This window comes from Antedon bifida, chromosome 9, assembly GCF_963402885.1.
Source record: "Antedon bifida chromosome 9, ecAntBifi1.1, whole genome shotgun sequence".
Classification (NCBI taxonomy): domain Eukaryota; kingdom Metazoa; phylum Echinodermata; class Crinoidea; order Comatulida; family Antedonidae; genus Antedon; species Antedon bifida.
In genome coordinates this window covers 6,441,096-6,462,691 of record NC_136234.1, presented here as the reverse complement: position 1 = coordinate 6,462,691, position 21,596 = coordinate 6,441,096, and the positions used below count along the sequence as shown (strand labels likewise).

General features: G+C 34.1%; 4 protein-coding genes across 7 annotated transcripts in view; 3 read left to right on the top strand and 1 right to left on the bottom strand.

The window, feature by feature from the left end:
• Nucleotides 1-245: 245 nt before the first annotated feature.
• LOC144852444 (uncharacterized) overlaps nt 246-21,596 on the bottom strand; it is a 97,925-nt gene continuing 76,574 nt past the window's right edge. Inside the window, exon 2 of one of the 2 annotated variants that reach the window (XM_078710249.1) lies at nt 246-380. The gene's annotated coding sequence lies outside the window, so the exon portion shown is untranslated. Of the gene's footprint in view, nt 381-621; nt 691-21,596 lie in introns of those variants that run through there. The other variant, XM_078710250.1, reaches the window with a different exon arrangement.
• LOC144851651 (potassium channel, subfamily K, member 16-like) lies at nt 3,695-9,347 on the top strand. Of its 2 annotated transcripts, XM_078709215.1 has the most exons (4): nt 3,695-3,746; nt 4,941-4,989; nt 7,488-7,941; nt 8,559-9,347. In XM_078709215.1, exons 3-4 carry the CDS (start codon nt 7,608-7,610, stop codon nt 9,212-9,214), a joined length of 990 nt encoding a protein of 329 aa, XP_078565341.1. In that variant the 5' UTR covers nt 3,695-3,746; nt 4,941-4,989; nt 7,488-7,607; the 3' UTR covers nt 9,215-9,347. The 2 variants fall into 2 exon arrangements, with proteins under 2 accessions (XP_078565341.1, XP_078565340.1); XM_078709214.1 differs by lacking the exon at nt 3,695-3,746 and having other exon boundaries at nt 4,819-4,989.
• Nucleotides 9,919-21,542, top strand: LOC144852438 (uncharacterized). 2 transcript variants are annotated; one of them, XM_078710239.1, is made up of 11 exons: nt 9,919-10,034; nt 13,316-13,438; nt 13,707-13,859; nt 14,149-14,310; nt 14,786-14,821; nt 15,009-15,350; nt 15,581-15,694; nt 16,071-16,220; nt 16,573-16,735; nt 20,865-20,900; nt 21,217-21,298. In XM_078710239.1, coding segments are annotated over exons 1-10 (1,329 nt in total). In that variant the 5' UTR covers nt 9,919-9,949; the 3' UTR covers nt 20,866-20,900; nt 21,217-21,298. The 2 variants fall into 2 exon arrangements, with proteins under 2 accessions (XP_078566365.1, XP_078566366.1); XM_078710240.1 differs by lacking the exons at nt 9,919-10,034; nt 13,316-13,438; nt 13,707-13,859; ... (4 more) ...; nt 16,071-16,220; nt 16,573-16,735 and adding exons at nt 18,170-18,220; nt 18,341-18,454; nt 18,948-19,103; nt 19,578-19,733; nt 20,699-20,734 and having other exon boundaries at nt 21,217-21,542.
• Nucleotides 16,778-17,951, top strand: LOC144852266 (uncharacterized). The gene is made up of 3 exons (XM_078710042.1): nt 16,778-16,786; nt 17,092-17,121; nt 17,346-17,951. The coding sequence occupies exons 1-3, from the start codon at nt 16,778-16,780 to the stop codon at nt 17,661-17,663; spliced, it is 357 nt and encodes a 118-aa protein (XP_078566168.1). The 3' UTR covers nt 17,664-17,951.

Genomic DNA, 21,596 nt, shown 5'->3' with positions numbered 1-21,596 from the left:
AATAATCAATATCATATAATCATCAATATCATAATCATAATCATCAATATCATAATCATCAATATCATAATCATCAATATCATAATCATCAATATCATAAACATAATCATCAATATCATAATCATCGATATCATAATCGTCATGACGCGCCGCTAGACTACGCGCGTGCGTCATTCTACGCATTCATACCTGCAGTAGTGTGTGACGCGTCGTAAATTAAAGATGTATTGTCCTTTTGACTAATTTAAAAAAAAAAAAAAAGATTTTGAAAAAAAATGGGTCATTTTGAAGTATCATAATAGTTATTAACTTTCACCAAAAATTAGTCGGAAAAAAAATCATTTCACTGAAATACAGACGTTTTTTTGTTCAAAAAATAACTTTGACTTCCAGTCAAAGTTTTAGATCAAAACATATCTCATAATGCAACGCGCTTGTTTGGCTACTCTGTATGCATAATCATAGCACTTCCTCGCGATCTGTGTGAGAACACCTTCTGAACAGTGATGTGTTGTAAACAATCCTAATTAGCATCATGCATAATGCATACGCGTGGTTTGAAATCTTTGTTTACTTTCGCTCGCGACGATTTTCAAGACGAAATGTAATCAAATTAATTTACTTGTTAATTACGTAAACTTGTTGTTTTTGGCTCGAATTTTCGACTTAAAGTGAATAACTTTAATATTACTTTGATATGGCCAATTTAAATATAGAATATTTTGACCTTCATTTTTTGTGTTTCAAGGGACAATACATCTTTAAGGAAAGATCGCTAGTAGTACATGAAGTACCATCCGTCCGTACCACCAGGCTATGATAACATCAATTATTTTAAAATAAATTTTATATCAAACTCTCTCTCCCGAGACAAAACATAACAAGCTATCTCTTCATTATATATGATGATGATGATGATTATAATACTAATTACACATAAATAACAAATATCATTATTAATCAATACGTATGACATAACATTTCCTTTCTCTCGTGATAAACTTGTTGTTGTGTTTGTACACGAACCGCCTACTCACTCACACTCATCACACAAATCGAACTATATCCTAGATAAATCACAACTCCATCATCAATTCCGCTTACATAACAGACACTTGTGTTCATTATTCACCATTTAAACGGAACAAGGAATGTATTAGTATGGAACATCCTGGAGAAAAGACATTTTTTTAACGGCACCGTCTTGTGTTACATGAAACGGAACAAGTGGGATGTAACATGGAAAAGTCGTCGAGAAAAGAAATTGTAAGACGCTGTCATCTTCTGTTCCATGAAACAGCACAAGTGGTGTTAATCAAATTTAGAGGATAATCACTATCGTAACAAGCATGATTTATTTATTTTATTACACATAAAAATGCAATTTTGTGTATTATCCATGGTAGGGCGTATATGCCTATATAGATCTGTTATATTTTCTTTCCCTGTATCATATTCGAAGAGTCACACCAAAAAGACGACCAGGCGCGGCGCGTAGAAAAAAACGTACGCGGTACCAGTAACCTATATTGAACGCGCAGTGTCTGTCCTCATAATTTCGCCCCTGTACAGCTCTGTCTACACTCTATCAAACTTTATGTGACAACAAATGTGATGTGCCCATATATGAACATGATGATGTCATATCACTACCATATTTAGGCATATCACTAACATATTTGGGCATATCACCAGCATATTTGGACACATTACATATTGTTTGTCAAACTAGTTTGATAGTGTAGACAGAGCTTAACAGATTCTCGGCCTGTTTTTATCTTGTCATTGCTCATAATGTTTCGTGACACGCCGCCGTATCGTTAATATAATTATTGAGACGTGCTGTGCTGCATTGTTACTCTCTGGTTTTTTTTTCATTTCGAAATTAATATCAATCTTCATAAAAGGTACGTTACTCAGAAACAATAATTGATCACCACGCGCGCGCACTCAAAGAGTAATACCGAAAGTATGTTTAGATTGGTCTGATCAAACGGTGTTTGCACGATGAAAACACAACAGTCATAAGACTGTGTTTACACCGACACAAAACACTTTAGGCGATATCAACCACGTGACTATTTAAGCTGCTTCACACAACAAAGCATAATCGATTAATTTTGTAAGAATCGTCATTTTTTCTTGTATTATTGATTTCTTTAAAGTGCATTAAGGTGTGTAATATTGATAATATAGTATTGTTCCTTAGCACTCGTAAACTGAATATGGCATACTAATGTGCTAGTCATATATTAATATATACACACTATTATTTTTTAATGAAATGCCGACAATAATATGCTATTGATATAACAAGAAATCTTTCTTACAAAAAACGCTGCTCGCTTTATTGAGGTAACAGTTTTAAAGATATATTGTCCCTCTGAAAAATATTTTTTATTTCAAATTTGTTTTTGAATGTGTCATTTTATTGTCACATAATAGTTATTTTACCTGAAAAAATGTAATTTAAAGCAAAAAATACTTACATTGTCTGTTAGACAATGGTTTTTGAGTTATAATTAAACGTTTCTTTTCTCTTTTTATATGTGAATAAATATTATTTTTTTGTTACAGAAGTGAATAACTTTGATACGAAATACAGACTCAATTTCTGTCACTTTAGTGCAAACATGGAACTATAATTATAGTTCCATGGTACAAACAAACACTTTCATGAACTGTTTTGATTTACAGTATTATATAATATCATGGGACTCATAAATACCAGAAATGCTTTGGGATTTGTCATTCAACCGTTAGAATCTTTTCCCAGACGTTTTTGGGTCTAGCAGCTGTTACCTATAAATTATATAGTGGAGTTTCCATTTTCGCAAAAATGTCAGTCTCTCAGTACTAAAACTGCTGCTTGCTTTATCTCGGATTACGTCATCTCTTGTGACGTAGCGGGCTAGAGCAGCAGCGCGAAAAAATCTTATATACCGAAAGCTTGGTTCCCACTTGGACGCAACGCAAGGAGGTTAAGCCCACCGTTAGTAATTTGACCAATCACGACTCGATGAATCACCCGAACTGTCGCTTGTGATTGGTCAACTCATTTGCGTTGGCGCGCCTACGTTGCTGCGTTGCGTCCAAGTGGCAACAACCAAACAGTTTTCTTTTTTTTTTAATTCGTTGTGTTTTTTTCTTTTTATAGGCAAATTGCAAAGGATAACCACCATAAGCGAATTCTTTCATATCCTTTATAAAAGGTGTCAACCTTGTTCATACACAAAACACCATCACATAATTGTACAACAAAACAACTTTACCGAAGTAACTTGTTTTTGCCATAGAGGGCTCATCGTATATTTCGAGAAAGCGAATTTGCAAAAACGATTTTTTTTTTAAACTACCTATTTCATATACAGTAAGTTTGTATTAGTATGGATTTATTTTAATCATAGCTAAGTAGAGGCGGCGCTATAGCTTATATTATTGTTATTGCAAATAATCAATATTTGTTTTAGGTTTTTTCACAATTGTAATTTTGTTCGTCCCTAGCAACCTTTTCCCGGATCTGTGTCGAAATGAAATGTCATTGACCGGTCTTTGGTCTTTGGTCTCAAGCATGTTAAAAGACTATTAGTAAATCAGTGTAATGGTTTAATTATCAGTAGACCTATTCATGTTATCGAACACGTGTTTCATCTCGCATTCGATTCATCGGGTAGGCTATTTTTGCTCGGTGGATGGAAACAGTTCACAGTTTATGATTGACAACTGAGATGGTAAAAAGTAAGAAGGTAAGAAACTGGTTCATGGTATTACCTAATGAATGTTGTGTGTCTGATGCTGGGCGCAGCTTCCAGGCTATGATCTCTTTCAATTCCTGTTTCGTCATGACACATATCCGGAGCTTGTATTGAATTACTCCGTTCACTCGCGAATAGGCCCACCTGTTCACCTGTATCCGATTCTCATGGTATTGTAATTTTTCCAGTCTTCATAATAATATACTATACACATTTATTACATGTGAGTTCCCACTAAAACGCAACGCATGGACATACGCACGCAAGCGAATTGGCCAATGACAGCGACAGTGCGAATACTCCATAGCTTATGATTGGTCAAATCACCGTACATTGCGCTCACGACAAATCATTAACGTAAAATACAGGCGACACATGTGATACTAATATCAGGCTGTATTACAGCGGAATTCAGTGCCTGTGATACTGGGCACTAATGATATAAAGATGCAGTATGTTTGTGAAACATACTATTCAATTTAGAAGATATCAATATAATCCACATAGACTTTACTTGTTTAGTAAACAGAGACATTTCACGACCTATCCAGGTCGTATCATCAGGCTGATTGTTTACTAAACAAGAAATTCCAGTGGATTAGATTGATAACCTAATACTACCTGGATGAATGAGAATATTCATATCCGTATACCACTGTTATACGTACATGGTGAGGGTTCGAATCCCTACCTGAAAAGAGAAGAAACTATGAGGCTTATCGTTAGTACGTCATCAAAATCGAAACTTAATAATGGCTCGATTAAGGAAGTGATTTAAAAGCACGTGTATCGCTAATAAACCATTTTGTTGTTTCGTTTTTGCACGTTCACCAGCTAGCATCAGGGAAGTAAGAGTACGTCAGGAAAGTACACACATAAACATTAGAAAGGTAACACACAGAACGCGTTTCCTACTCTACCAGCCACCTTTCTCCTCTATATTATGCGCTGTTTTTTTAACGCAAAGTGGAATATTCTTCTGAAATGACTGTTTAATAATGAAGTTAAGTTTGTAATCGTTGGTGTCGCTGTTCATGCTTCCCCACTGCGTAAATGTTTTTGACGTTAACGGTTGACTGGTTCCATAATTGTCTGGTTGACATCACTCTATTGTTAAAATAACTTGGTGTTTTGTGTGACAAAATCCGATCGTATCACATCGTATACTTCCTTTATATATTATAGAAGCTTGACTTGTTGGAAAGAAGGCATTTGTTATGACACTCCGCTCAGGGTAAGTTTGAAGTCTCATAAATTATTCAGATTCAATGAGGTCTCTTTAAAGAACCTATCACTCACTGGATAATTGAATTGACTATTTTTAAGTCCATACTGGCGGCCACGTCTTACAAGGACTCCCTGCTGAAGTTTCCAAATTACAAAGCCGTCGTACTCGGTTCAGCAGTACAACACCTTTTCCGGATTAGTCTTACATGGTCCTCCATGGATAGTAGATTATGTCCGTTGATTTATCAATACTTGCACGTATCCGGCTGCCGGACATACACCCAAATTAAGCCGTGGTTGTGTATACAAAGTTAAAACGTAAACAAAAAATTATTTGATTGTATTTTTTCATATATGTAATGTTTTTGTATTAAGCACATCTTTTTGATGACAGTTTTAAGCTGTTCAGTTCGAAACCTCCTACCTTTTGTTTTTTGTCGGAAGATAATTTTTTTTGAAGAGAAAATAGGTTATCTAAAATTGTCGGTTCCTGAGAATTTTGTGTGTGGAATGGACAGTGGTGGAGTCTGGGGGAGGAGGTAGAGGTGGTGTCTGGGAGGTGTATTTGATAAATTAATATTTTAAAAAGACAACGTGTGTGGAACTACTAGGAGGATATAATAAATGCTCAGCCAACCACGAACATGTATGTACGTCACCTTTAACCTGTAACATACCAATGAAGTGACGCAATCAATCATAATGGGCATCAACAACTTCTTCAAATGTTCTTTTGAGTCAATGGTCATATATATTATATATATATATATATATAAACTAAAACTTTATTTAGATACGAGACTGATGCACAGTACAACTCGTTCAATCAACATTGATTGTTTTTACACAAGTTTGTGATATTACAACACCATATAAGTACGAAAAAGAAAGAAACAAATGTGAAAAGTACTGTAATTACAGTATGCTGCGCAACTAAGCTTGTTTCCCAGAACGTCTCTAGTGGGAACCAAGCAGCAAAACCAACTACTGTAGTATCTACTCATTGCTGCTGTTATAAAATACAAATATTTCATTTCGTATAAGTCGCATATAACGAGGCCTACCGCGCGTAGATGAGGAATACTTTTTCAGAATTTAATAATTATGTTCATACTTTTCTTATGTTCTAAACTATGGCCCCCTGGTTTTGTACGACGTCTTCAAATTCTCCTCAAGGGGTTAAAAGTTGTTGACAGTTGTTTTCCTTTAAAAAATTGTTACATCATGACGCGACAATACTTTCTTTGAAGAATTGAAATTAATATTATCACGATGAATTAGCAATCTGGTTTAAAGGACATTGAATTGATACACAAAGCTTCACCTAGGAATCACACACTGTGACTAATAAAATGTTGCACTATTATTCAAAACACTAGATTGTTATTAAATATAGATTTCGAAAGTGCCACTTCCTGATAAACGCTTTGCTTACTGTATTTAAAAATCCTCATTCATACTCTTACAAGATGGAAGGTCACGCATGATCAGTCTCACCCCTCTACCTTTTGGTGTTAAACGTTCACACTTATTCCGTTTCACGGAACGGAAAACGTCGCCGTTAAATTATTGTATAAGCCTATACGATTTTGACAAAAACGGCGCCGCCTTCTATCTGTTCCGATGCTGTATTTTGTTAGAAAGTGATACTGCGTGACATCAGCAATTGACGCTAATATTATAGAATCGTTTATATTTTTTTAGGTTTTGTTTTTTAAAATGATTATAAAATACCATACAATGCAAAAATGAATTCGTTTAATTATTTGTCAATAACTCTAAGTTTCGACAAATACAATGCACAAGATAGGCTAATTTCATTCATTTTAAATTGTTTGCGCTCACCCCCATCCCCACAAACATACTACACCATTTAGATCCGCCTCCTCACTGTGTTGTTGAGGACAAGATAAATAATGATCCATTACGTGTAAATAATGATACCATAACAACAATAACCTTGCATTTTATGTGTCCTGTTACCATGGCAGCTACAAGTGCCATCTTCTACAGTAGTCTAGACCTTTTATAATCCTGTTTTATATGCAAATTAGCTTGTGTGTTGATGATTAATATGCCTAGCAGATTGCAAGATTACGCATATATAATTAATGTAATAATTTTCAATTCACTATAGATATTTAGGTTTATATATTAATTTCCGCGTATGGTTTTAATCTTAGTAAAACTATTTTCAACCGTATATTAATTTGCACATCCTTGGCAGGCTTATCGTCAATTATTTTCTTTGGTAATTATATTCGCTAACATGCATTGCCATTAGGCATTTATAAAAGCAATTCTGTGCTATAAAGATGTTATTGTATGTTCTTTATTCATGTGTCTTCTTAAGTACGTTGTTGTTGTTCTTTATTCGCCTGTCTTTACGTTGTTGTTCGTGTTTCTTAAGTACGTGAATTGTTGTTGATGTTTCTTAACTACGTGTTGTTGTTCTTGATTCATGTGTCTTAAGTACGTGTTCTAAACTAGTGTATTTATTTTAAGATGGAGATACATGTTGGAAGCTTGTGAAACCAAAAACATCTTCTTGAAATAGAAACTAAAAAATAAAGTAGAAACTTAAAATACCAGTACGACATAGCTGAGTACAGACAGACACACAAAATGGAACTTACTGAATTGAATTCATGGAGAAAAGCTTTGCTTAGCTTCGTCGTCTTAATAGCGTATCTGTTCATTGGTGGCGCCATCTTCCACTCTCTTGAACGCAGTGACGAGGAGGACAACAAGGGCTACATCGTCGACACCGTCTACGATTTTCTCAGTAACAACAGCTGCGTTGATAGTTACGAGCTTGGTGAATTGATAAAGACAGTTGTGGAGTGGGGTGATAGTAACTTGATCAATGAAGGCAACGTAAGCAACGTGGACGACATGGCTGATTATTGGGATTTTGTGAGTGCCGTCTTCTTTGCCGCCACTGTCGTCACCACAATAGGTAAGCTTGGTTTCCCATGGATTCTGGACTGTGTAAATATTTAGGCACAAATTGCGTTTCATACCTATAATACTTGAGCTCGAAAAAAACTGATAGTTTCCATGCAAAAATCGCAACGCCAACTGGTGCAATAACATAAAAAAAATAACTACAGACTTGGAGCAAGTCTAGGTTTCTTACGTTGGACGCAATGCGACGGCAATTAAGGCTCAACGCAACGCAAGTTAGTTGACCAATCATTAACGAAAGTTCGGCGGATATGACCATATTATCATCGCTGGGTTGGTCGAATTACTTGCGGTGGGCTTAAGCGTGGTTCCCATTACAGACACGACGCAAGGACGTACGCGCAACGCAAGCGAGTTGACCAATGACAAGCCACGTGTTCGAATAATCCATCACTTGTGATTGGTCAAACGTTGCGGTTACATCCTTGCGTTGTGTCTCTAGTGGGAACCAAACTTTACGTTCCGTCCTTGCGCTTGCGTCCTAGTGGGAACCAATTTTGAGTCGGAACCAATTTTGAGTCGTTACCTTTGTCTTATGACGATGACTATAAATGTACCGTTTATTTCAGTCTTCACTTTCTGTTCATTCCAATATTTATCTTTTTTCAGGCTATGGACATATAGCTCCGTCAACATACAGCGGTGGCGCGTTCTGCGTCTGTTACGCGTTCTTCGGTATCCCTCTAACAGCATTATTTCTGGCAAACGTTGGTGATTGCTTTTCCGACAGCTGGAACGCTTGGAACGCGTTACTAGTGAAATACGTAACGTGTTTCTCTAAACATGAGCGATTGAAAAAAGTCATATCAACGGTTGTACTTATTATACTAGCGTATGTTTTAATTATTCTAATTCCTGCCGTTATCTTCAGTAAAATAGAAGAATGGACTCATCTGTCCAGTCAATATTACTGTTTTATATCCCTTTCGACGATTGGTTTTGGAGACTACGTGATAGGACAAAACACAGCTAAATCTTATAGTTTTTTGAAGCTGTACAAGCTATTGACAGTGCTATACATCCTGTTTGGCTTAAGTGTTTTAACTTTAAGCTTTAAACAATTGCAAGTGATCTATCAAGTTAAAGTACCACGTGTTCGTGGTCGAGTAAAACGAAAGACAATAATGGTAAACCGACGTGATATTGAAATGACGATGAAACGGGCCTCTCACGTGAACGATGACGTAGAAATAGAATTAGACTTAAGTGAAACGTCGTACACGATCACGTGTGACGCATCCGTTCAAACTAACAATTTTAATTGATTTTTTCGTTTGGCGTTTCTATAACATTTATTAATATTTTAAACCCGGTTGTAGATATAACATATCCCTATCTGTTTGTAAATAAAAGATAAGATTTAACGATTGATGCGTTATAAAAATATTATATGTAGTTTTTTTTCTGAAATAAATAAAATAAAGTATAAATAAACTGATATTATACAATTAAATAACTTTGTATTTATTGACACACCTTTCTTCTTCGAATGCAGTACCAATTTATAATTTACGGTACATGTAAAAGATGTATTTTCCCCCTGGAAAATATTTTTTTCAACATTTTTGGTTGAATATGCCATTTTAATGTCACATAATAGTTATCCATTTTGACCAAAAATTGGATCGAAAAGAAATTTATTTATCTGAAAAAAACTGTAATTTAAAGGAAAAATAGTTAAATTGGCTGCCAGTTTTTGGTTGAATTTAACCATTTATTTTCTCATTTCATAAGTGAAAACATTGTTTTTTCCCCGTTTTTTTTCTACTGAAATGATTAACGTTATTAAAACTACAAATTCTATTCAAAGTCTGATTTAATTAATCTTCGTTTTTCATGTTTTTGGGGGACAATACATCTTTAACTACATAGAAATTGCATAATACCGTAGACTGTTCAATATCGCATCGCATTTATTTTTTAAATATCGCCCTCTCGAGTCTTACTGGAACGCCAAACACAACTTAATGACATCAGTTGATTTATTTACTTTAAATGTCATGGTGTCATATCATGACGTATTATTAACATTCTTGAAAACGACACAGACAATAATTATGGCAGGACATCATGAACTAGGCAGTGGTATGTAATTTGAATATTAGCCTATTTATAAGGCTATGTTCAGACCCATGGCGTTAGACCGTTTTAGCGTACAACGTTACTAGCAAGGTCACATTACAAACCGCAGAGAAAAAAATGAGGTGTTCAGACGGGGAGTATGGTCGAAGCGGCCGCCAACCAAAGCGGCCGCCAGTTTAATATTGTCATTTGTATGGAACGCCATGTGCGCTTTAATCTTTGATTGTCGTTGTCAACACCATGGCCTATGGCGAGTTGAGTTACAGCTGTATGTATGGTCAAACCAATAAATATAAGCCAAATCATGTACTATCGAATCTTTATATTTCTATAAAAATTAAGTTTGCCTGTCGATAAATTAATATTAACTAGGGCCTAACTAAATATATTTACATATACTATCGAATCATTAATAATTTACGTTTGCATCATAATCTACGTACTATTGAACCTTTATATCTCATTTACTATTTATTTATATCTCTTTTTTTTTTAAATATTGGCAGTGAAGGGAAAAAATAACGTTGAACTAACCCGACGTTTCTCGAGCACTCTCCTATCGAATATTTATACATACGTATTGCATTAATAATTTACGTACGGTATTGCCGAATCTTTATATCTCATTTACATACTATCGAATCTTTTTACAGTATTGCAATAATAATTTACGTACGGTATTGCCGAATCTTTATATCTCGTTTACTTTACTATCGCGTCTTTATACAGTATTGCAATAATAATTTACGTACGGGTGTTGCCGAATCTTTATATCTCATTTACATACTATCGAATCTTTATACAGTATTGCAATAATTTACGTACGGTATTGCCGAATCTTTATATCTCGTTTACTTTACTATCGAATCTTCATACACTATTGCAATAATAATTTACGTACGGTATTGCCGAATCTTTATATCTTGTTTACTTTACTATCGAATCTTCATACAGTATTGCAATAATAATTTACGTACGGTATTGCCGAATCTTTATATCTCGTTTACTTTACTATCGAATCTTTATACAGTATTGCAATAATAATTTACGTACGGTGTTGCCGAATCTTTATATCTCGTTTACTTTACTATCGAATCTTTATACAGTATTGCAATAATAATTTACGTACGGTATTGCCGAATCTTTATATCTCGTTTACTTTACTATCGAATCTTCATACAGTATTGCAATAATAATGTACGTACGGTATTGCCGAATCTTTATATCTCGTTTACTTTACTATCGAATCTTCATACAGTATTGCAATAATAATTTACGTACGGTATTGCCGAATCTTTATATCTCATTTACACTGTACTATCGAATCTTGATTTTTTATTGATTAGTAATAGGGTGTGTTATACATTAAGTGTTATTCCATTGTAATACATTGTTTGTGTTTTCAATAAAGCAACATGGGGACGAAAACGCGACGTTCTCTACAGCACTTTTCCTGGCCGGCCGTGTAGTTATTAGCAGAAATTCGCTTAATTAATTACCGTACCGTACAGACACTTGCATCTTTTTTTAGTATTTAAAACTCATTTTAAATTGATCAATATTTATATATCTGAAGGTATGAAATAATTTAGGATATTAAATAAATAAATTGATTCATCATGTTATTGTAATTATTATGATTGCGAACACTACTACAGTAGTTACTTTACTAATTAATTAATATACAATAACAAATATATATATTTTGATATACTTTATTGAAAATATATATATATTATTCTTAATAATTGGCTTATTATATATTATATTAATATACAATACAAACACCACAATGTATTTTATTGACTTTATTAAACATATCATTTAGAACAGTTAAAGTAAGTAATCATCGATTCGCCATTTCGTTTAAAAGAACGTATCACATTCAATCTGTAAAAAAAGAGAATAAATTACATAATAATTTAGATTGTTATTTACGTCCGAGGTAAAGAAAACCTGTCGAAACAATGGCAATCAAAGATTACAAAACAACGACAATCAAAGCGCACACGGCGTTCCATACAAATTACCGTTATTGAACTAGCGGCCGCTTTGGTTGGCGGCCGCTTCGACCGTAATCCTTCAGACGGTACCCATAGCGTACGATTATCGTTACAACGGAAGTGCGTCATTTAGGTTGGTTCTAGTTGCATATTCATGTGCTCTTACCCACGTGTTTTCATCATTATTTCCACTGTATATAGGCCTAGATCTCAGCCCTACAATTATGACAAAATTTGCCGTAAATAAAACATACCTCAGCATTTATTTAAGAAAAATATAGTAAAGCCAAATTTCTGTTTCTATTCTTTTATTATGTAGTAAAAAACATTTTCCCCAGGCTCTTGTGTTACGAAAATAAAGCAGGCCTCCTAATGATGAAGATGGAGATTGTGTTAATCACATGGGTGGAAAAAATTAATGATAGTCCAGACCAGTCAGTTAAAAAAACCCCTTAACTTGCTAATAAAAATGACACAGCTCCCCTTGTTTGTTTACTGAATCTTTTAGGAGTTAGGGGGGTTTTCAGCATTAAACTTGTCCAGTCTAGTCTGCCTCATATATGAATGAGTGACTTGATGTCCCACCACGCTAGTTTTTAGCTTGAATGAAATGCGTGAATGGCTCTTAGCTAGGCCTAGGCCTAAAAGGGGAAGGGATCGTAGTCACTATGGTTAAATACAAGGTGCATTTATTTATGTCATTTGTTAGAAAATATAATGGTAATCAATTGATACATGTAGTTTGTAGCCTAGTTTTTTTTAACAGTTGTATTTGTAGCCTAGTTAGGCCTTATTTATTCTGGTCTTTTTGTTGTTGAAATCCATCTCTCACACATTGACGATACAAGATGTCAGCCTAGGTCAAACCTTGTTTCGCGTCATAACAGGAAACGTTCTGATTGGATACAACGTTGACTTACAGTAGCATCGTACGCTAAAACGGTACTATCAACCGTTTTCCACTACAACGCTACAACCGTTGTACAACGCGTTGTACGCTAATCCCCAACTGTTCAGACACACATTCTTTTAGCGTCGTACGCTAAAACGGTCTAACGCCATGGGTCTGAACAGGGCTAAGAATGTTATATTGAGTAGGTACTAATTGACAACTATTAAAAATTGCGCTTATGAAAATTGTTTTCGCCATAATTTTCATCCGATTAATTAAAAGTAAGCATATTTATTACTGCGTTAATGGTAGGTTTAAATTAGTAGGCCTATCCTAGTATTCAATTATAATTATTAAATATAAAATATATAATTGTTTTCGCCACACAGTTCACATAATACATGCAGGAGAGGACATAACATTATTGCATAAGTTAAGAGATGCTCTAGATCTAGAGAATGAAAAAGCAAACTTAGACACCAGCTGCCATTTCAGGAGGTTCTATAGCGAAGGTAATTTTACATAGTTTAACGATCGTGATGTCATGGGAAAAACATTTAAAATGTATTTTATTGATGATTGATGAGGTGATACTGTCAAATCTCCCGAATTCATTGTTAGCATACTGGACTAAAAAACCCCAGACATACTAGGCCAGTCCAAAGGTGTCCAGTATTGGATAGTTGACTGTATCAGAGATACTAGCACAGTGATTGATAAAGAAAGTACCAAATTACAAAGGTTACCTGTATTCAATCATAGTTAATTATTATTAAACAGATACCAACATAGCGCAAACAATATTGAAGGATTTGGAAGATTTTGTAGCTAGCTGCAATGAAAACAAACAGAACAAATGCATGTTGATCGTCAGTGACCGTCTCAATGATGAATTGAATAAATCAACCGAACATATCGACAAAATTAAAAAATGTAAGTTTTAGAAATTAGAAAATTGCTTAAGTTTTAATCTAAATTTTGTGTAAACTCCTAGCATCGAGTCAAAAGACCGTAGCCTGAAGATTTTAAGACCTTAGCCTGAATATTTTAAGACCGTAGCCTGAAAACGTTGTGTATTGAGGTTGAGGGATTCCTAATTATATTCAGTTATAAAGTTCAACTGAGTGAAACGTCAAGTTATAAATTTTTTTAAATAATATTGTCTGATGCTCTTTTTTACATAAAATTGTACTCAACTTTCATTCTGTCATTTTTCTTATAGTAATATTGAATGATGTCACAGATGGGTCAAATTTTGTTCTAATTACGATAAGTACAAACAACACCATTTTTTCTGAAAACAGTTTTGAGCAAATCAAAGTGGCACATGAAGATGAAGGAGATTATGAGGCAGTTGCAAAGCAATCCATTGCCATATGGTGTAGTAAGTGGAATAATATTGTAGAATGGAATGTTCGATAAATACACAGCATTTAAATAAATAAAAAATAAAGTTACTCATCCAATTTTTTAAATTCTGTGGCAATAAAATATATGAAATGAAATAATGCCGTAGGCCTATAACAGTAAAATTTGAATTGTGTTTCAAGAAAAACCCGTCTCTATGACCCTTTGTAAGGGTCACAGTAAGAATGAAAGCTGCTCATTTTGTATTACAAATTCAAGAAGACTTTATACAATAAAAAGCCAATTAACTCCTACAGTATTCAATTTGAATTCTGCACCCTGCTAGATTTGTATTAAACCATTTCACACATATTTTTTTGATAGATATTACATAATTCGTTGTATTTCTTTTCTCTGTTATTATTGGATTTATATATGTATCACATGGAAAGTTTGTCTGAAATTGAATGTGAAGCATTTATCTAAATTTTAATAATTTTTTTTATTCTCAGGAAATCAATCGGGCCTATCAAAAAATGCTAAAACAGGTTAGTAAATCATTCAGTAAACATTTATTGGAAATATTATCTACAAAAAAATAGAATTGAAAAAAATATAAATCAAAAGAAAGAAAATTAACAGAATGATATTTAATACATTGTGAAAGAATGAAGATTGTTTCATTGTCTGGTAGGCCTAGTACATTATAATAATTATAGTATTTTATTTCTATAGCCCTCGCGGCTGCTGGAGTTATAGCTGTTGGAGCAGTTGGAGGAGTAGTTGTAGCTGCTTTAGCCCCAGTGGCACTAGGTTTTGGAGCAGCTGGTATTGTAGCCGGTAGCCCAGCAGCAGCAATGATGTCCGCTTCAGCCGTAGCAAGTGGTGGTGGTGTAGCAGCTGGTGGTTTCGTGGCTACATTACAGTCGATTGGAGCTGTCGGCTTAAGTGCCGCGGGTACTCTGGCTGCTGGCACCGTGGGTGCCACTGTGGCTGGTGGTACTGCTGCAGTGGCTGTGGCTGCTGGGACCACGGGGGCCACTGTGACTGTGACTGCTGGTTCTGTGACTGCTAAAAGTAAGGAGAAAAATTAAATTTAACGCAAATGTTTTTTTAATAATTGAAAACATAAGAAGAATATTAAAAGAATATTATATAACTAGCTGCATAATCATGCTACTGGAATAAGGGAACCCTTTTAGTAGCCTAAAATAGATTAAATTAAGTACAGTATTATTGAGTTAAAGTAGGTATACTATTTAGTAATCTATTATAATTGCGCTTGTAAAAATTGTTTCGCCACACAGTTAACATAATACATGCAGGAGAGGACAGAACATTATTGCATAGATTAAGAGATGCGATAGAGAATGAAGCCAACCCAGATACCAGCTGCCACTTCAGAAGGTTCTATAGAGAAGGTAATTTTTCATAGCCTTTAACGATTTTGACGTCCTGGGAAAACATTTTCAAATTATTTTTTAGAATACCGGACTTTCCACAAAAAAAAATAGACATGTTAGACCAGTCCAAAGGGGATAGTTGAATAACGTATCACAAATAACATCACAGCGATTAGAGAGATAAACTTAGTACCAAATTGCAAAGGTTACAATTAGTGACCTTTCACCTCTGTCAATTAGAATTTGTAATTGTTAGTTTTTACAACTGGAGTGTTTGCCCTAGTTATGAGATTTTGCCTGGTTACATGACGTTTCTAATTTTTTTAAACCTGATACTTAAAATCTCACAAAAATATTCATTTTTTAACACTCAAAGTTGATTATTATTAAACAGGTACCAACATAGCACAAACAATATTGAAGGATTTGGAAGATTCTGTTGCTAGCAATGAAAACAAACAGAACAAATGCATGGTGATTGTCAGTGATCGTTTCAATAATGAAATGAATGAATCACGCGAACATATCGACAAGATTAAAAAATGTAAGTTTTAGAAAAATAGGTTGGGTAGCAATATTTTATTCAGGCTTTGTCTTTCTACACCATGTGATCGCACTCTTATGCCTAAAAAGACAACGCATGTATACAGGGATACTTGCGAATTTAAGTTCCTGCATTTACGGCGGTAAAGACTGAATGAAATATGTCAAGCTATACAATTATCAATATTGAAAACAATAATATTGTCTGACTGATTTTGGGTTCGGTTTTTTTCGGTGTCACTTTTTACCTGATTTTATTTTTTAATCTTTCTTTTACAAATAGAAGTTTATGAATGTATGTGTGTATGTTCTTTTGTTTACTGCTTTTGCTCAATATTTTAACATTTTTATAGTAATATTGAATGATGTCAATACAACAAACGGGTCATTTGTTCTGCTCGTTATGACAAACAACAGCATTTTTTCGGAAAACAGTTTTGATCAAATCAAGGTGACATATTATGAAGAAAATGGAGATGAGGCAGTTGCAAGGCAATCCATTGCCCTATGGTTTTAGTGAGTAGAATACATGTTGTAGCATAAGAAATCCATTGCCCTATGGTTTTAGTGAGTAGAATACATCTTGTAGGACAGGACAGAACATTATTGCAAAAGTTAAGAGATGCACACTACGAATGAAGCCAACCCAGATACCAGGACAGAATTTAAATAATATGAAATAATACGATAATACCTCACATTCTCTGTGATCCTTTGTAAAGGCTGCTCATTTTGACAGCGTATTAAAAAGCCAATTAACTGCAGTAATAAATTTGAATTCTGCACCTTGCTAAGTTTGGTGCTATGTGAACCAATTTATATACATTTCAAGCATTATCAAGATTGTATTTTTTTTTTTTTCTAATTCTCAGGAAATCAATCATGACTATCAGAAACAACAGGTTAGTAAATCAATCCGTAAACATTTATTGGAAATAACGTATTCTACGGTACAAAGAATAGAAAATGTTTATGAAAAGATATAAAATGGAAAGAAATAAAATTTGTCATATGAACATTTAATACATTGTGAAAGAAATGCAGACTTTTGGTGTACGGCTGATTGAAAAATGTCATTGGTAGTACTGTACTATATTACATTATTAGTAAAATGTTATTTCTACAGTCCTCAAGGCTTTTAGTTGTTGAAGCACTTGGAGGAGTAGCTGTGGCTGCTTTAGCCCCAGTGGCACTAGGTTTTGGAGCAGCTGGCATTGTAGCCGGTAGCCAAGCAGCAGCAATGATGCCCGCTTCAGCCGTAGCAAGTGCTGGCGGTGTAGCAGCTGGTGGTCTGGTGGCTACATTACAGTCGATTGGAGCTGTCGGCTTAAGTGCTGCAGGTGGTGTGGCTGCTGGCACCGTGGAAATGAAACGGGCCTCTCACGTGAACGATGACGTAGAAATAGAACTAGACCTAAGTGAAGTCTTACACGATCACGTGTGACGCATCCGTTCAAACTGACTCAAATTTTAAGTGATTTTTCGTTTGCCGTTTCTATAACATTTATTAATATTTAAACCCGATTGTAAATAATAGCCCTATCCGTTTATAAGACTAAACGATTATATTGATGCGTTATAAAAATATTATATTTTTTTTTCTGAAATAAATAAAATAAAGTATAAATAAACAAATATATGATACAATAATATTAAATAACTTTAAAATGTATATTTATTGACACACCTATTTTCTTGGGTGTTTCGATCACAACTTCTTCGTCGCATTTATTTTTTAAATACCGAAAACAACACAACATAAATTGTTGTTCTGATTTATTATAATGTCATCAGCGCGTGCCATATAGCGTAGTAAGTAATTATCCAATCAGAAAATCGCGTACTGAAGGCGTTTATAACGTGTGCGTCCGATCTTTCGTGCTTGGCTCCTCTCTCAGCCGATAGCTCTAGTGTGCGCCGGGTTTTAGGTAATAAATATTAATACTGGAACAACAAGACACCAAACAATAATCATGTCAGGACAACAAGAACTAGCCACTGGTATGTAATTTGAATATGCCTATGCCTTTAGTAGCCTAGAGAAGTAGGATTGAGTAATCTATTGTTAATATTAATTATTATTAAAACATTTCGATCATGAAAATTGTTTTCGCCACACAGTTCACATAATACATGCAGGAGAGGACATAACATTATTGCATAAATTAAAAGATGCGCTAGAAAATGAAGCCAACCCAGATACCAGCTGCCACTTCAGGAGATTCTATAGAAAAGGTAATTTACATTTCAAAGATTCAAGTAACATCATGGGGAAAACATTTAAAAATATAATTCAATTGTTCAATTCAATTTTATTTTCATAAGATACATCATTATCAATATCATTCGACATTATGCACAAACAGTTTAAATTCATTTTTAGCATTAAAAAACACCTCAGACTTTCCAAAACCTAGATAGGGCCTACTACTAGGCCTAGCCTATATTACAGTAAGCCAGTCCAAGTGGCAATGTATCCTTCGGGATAGTTGACTGCGGGCTACGTATCATAAATACTAATAGTCCTAGGCCCTACTGTATTAATATTAGAGCACAGCGATTAGAGAGATAATAAAGATAGTACCAAGTTACAAAGATTGAACTTTCAAATTCTGTAATTTAAAAAAAAATTGTAATTGTGTATTTGTAGTTGTATAGAGCCTCTGCCTCATGTTAGTGACATGATGTTTCTGTTTTTTTTAATACTTTATTGTTATTAAACTTACAGGTACCAACATAGCGCAAACAATATTGAAAGATTTGGAAGATTTTGTAGCTAGCTGCAATGAAAACAAACAGAATATAAAATGCATGTTGATCGTCAGTGACCGTCTCAATGATGAAATGAATAAATCAACCGAACATATCGACAAAATTAAAAAATGTAAGTTTTAGAAAAAAAGGTTACATTAAGCCCTTGTCTTTTTGTCAAATTGCAGATGTGTTAAAAAATTAAAATCATGAATATTATCCAAATTTAAGTGTGCTAATGCTATACTTAACACATTTGCGTGAGTGTTATGGCGTCTGGTCCCACCTCCCTATACCTCAAAAGACAAGGTCCCTATATTTTGTCGACATCGACAAAATTAATAAATGTAAGTTTTAGAAATTTGAAAATTGCAGGTGGGCTACAAATTAAATCTAGGTGTACTAATACTAAAGTGTGCTGTAAATGCCACGTACTTTAGTGGACAATGAAGGCCTGAAAAGTGTGTGTATTAGAAATTCCTAATAATTGAAAGTTCCTGCAATCGCGACTGAAGGAAATGTCAAGCTACTTAATTAATTATCAATATTTAAAATAATATTGTCTGGTATTCTGTTACTTAACTTTAATTCTTAACTTTTCTTATAGTATTGAATGATGTCAATAATACAAATGGGCCAAATGTTGTGCTACTCGTTATGACAAACAACACCAACAAAAACTGTTTTGATCAAATCAAGGTGACATATGAAGATGAAGGAGATTATGAGGCAGTTGCAAAGCAATCCATTGCCCTATGGTTTAGTGAGTAGAATACATTTTGTAGGACAGGACAGAACATTATTGAAAAAGTTAAGAGATGCTACGAATGAAGCCAACCCAGATACCAGGATAAATCTACAGCATTTAAATAATTTCTCACCTAATCTTTACAATTTTGAAAAAATATAAAATAATATGATAATACCTCATTCTCTATTCTCTATTATCCTTTGTAAAGGCCTATTTACACTAGGACGATAACGATGGACGATAAATATATAAACATGCATTTTTTTTTTTACATAAAACAAAATAAATTAGAAAGGTTTTCGTTCTAGAACTATAGGATAATCATTTATGCTGTCTTTGATAAAAATAATATTTTTAAAATTCCAATCAAATGATGTCATGATAAATAAAAACAATAAAATCGTTGTATTGTCACGATATTATTGCTCTTACTAATCATGACGTCATTTGATTGGACGTGTGAAAATATCATTTTCATCAAAGAAAGCATAGAAGGTTATTCTATAGTTCTAGAATGAAAAGTTTTTATATTTATTTTGTTTATGTATGAAAAATGCACATTTTTCTATTTATCGTCCATCGTTATCGTCCTAGTGTAAATGGGCCTTTAAGGCTGCTCATTTTGACAGTGTATTAACAATTCAAAAATATTAAAAAGTCAATTAACTACAGTAGGCCCCTATTAAATTTGAATTCTGCACCTTTCTAAGTTTGGTGCTATGTGAACCAATTTACATACATTTCAAGCATTTTTTTTTTTGCATTTAAACATTTATTTACTTTTAATGTCATGGAAACAAAATAAAAGTAACATTGAAAGAAGGCTTGATCCCGATGAAGGAGGACTTGTAACAATTTTATGAAAAAATAGATAGGGTAAAGATATGTTTTGACATTTAATATATGCAATAACAATATTTCATAAAAAAAGTAAACGAAAATAATACGAGATTGTATTTTTTATTTCTAATTTTCAGGAAATCAATCAGGCCTATTAGAAACTTCTACAACAGGTTAGAAAAAATCAATTAACGATAGTATTAAATTTGAATTCTGCACCCGGCTGAGTTTGGTGCTATGTGAACCAATTTATATACATTTCAAAGCATTATCAAGATTGTATTTTTTATTTCTAATTTTCAGGAAATAAATCAGGCGTATCAGAAACTTCTACAACAGGTTAGAAAAAATCAATTAACCGCAGTAATAAATTTGAATTCTGCACCTGGCTAAGTTTGGTGCTATGTGAACCAATTTACATACATTTCAAGCCTTATCAAATTGTATTTTTTATTTCTAATTTATAATAACGTATTCTACAAAGAACAGAAAATGTTTATGAAAAGATATAAAATCGAAAGAAATAAAATTTGTCCCATGAACATTTAATACATTGTGAAAGAAATGCAGACTTTTGGTGTATGGCTAATTGAAAAATGTCATTGGTAGTGCTGTACTATTACGGTACGTTATTAGTAAAATGTTATTTCTACAGTCCTCAAGGCTGCTGGAGTTTTAGCTGTTGGAGCACTTGGAGGAGTAGCTGTGGCTGCTTTAGCCCCAGTGGCACTAGGTTTTGGAGCAGCTGGCATTGTAGCCGGTAGCCCAGCAGCAGCAATGATGTCCGCTTCAGCCGTGGCAAGTGGTGGTGGTGTAGCAGCTGGTGGTCTGGTGGCTACATTACAGTCGATTGGAGCTGTCGGCTTAAGTACCGCGGGTACTCTGGCTGCTGGCACCGTGGGTGCCACTGTGACCGGTACTGTGGCTGGTACTGTGGCTGCTGTGCAAAACATTGGGAAGAAATAAAAAGAAGAAAAAGAAGAAGATGAAAAAGAAGAAAAAGAAGAAGAAGAAAATGATAATTTGTTTTAAATA

Excerpts from the sequence above, each read along its gene's own strand:
- LOC144851651 (XM_078709215.1), top strand. The coding sequence starts at position 7,608 with ATGGAACTTACTGAATTGAATTCATGGAGAAAAGCTTTGCTTAGCTTC. Across the intron at positions 7,942-8,558 it reads CACTGTCGTCACCACAATAG|GCTATGGACATATAGCTCCG; the intron begins GTAAGCTTGGTT and ends ATCTTTTTTCAG.
- LOC144852438 (XM_078710239.1), top strand. The coding sequence starts at position 9,950 with ATGGTGTCATATCATGACGTATTATTAACATTCTTGAAAACGACACAG. Across the intron at positions 13,439-13,706 it reads CAGGAGGTTCTATAGCGAAG|ATACCAACATAGCGCAAACA; the intron begins GTAATTTTACAT and ends ATTATTAAACAG. Across the intron at positions 16,221-16,572 it reads TATCGACAAGATTAAAAAAT|TAATATTGAATGATGTCAAT; the intron begins GTAAGTTTTAGA and ends ACATTTTTATAG.
- LOC144852266 (XM_078710042.1), top strand. Across the intron at positions 17,122-17,345 it reads ATGACTATCAGAAACAACAG|TCCTCAAGGCTTTTAGTTGT; the intron begins GTTAGTAAATCA and ends TTATTTCTACAG.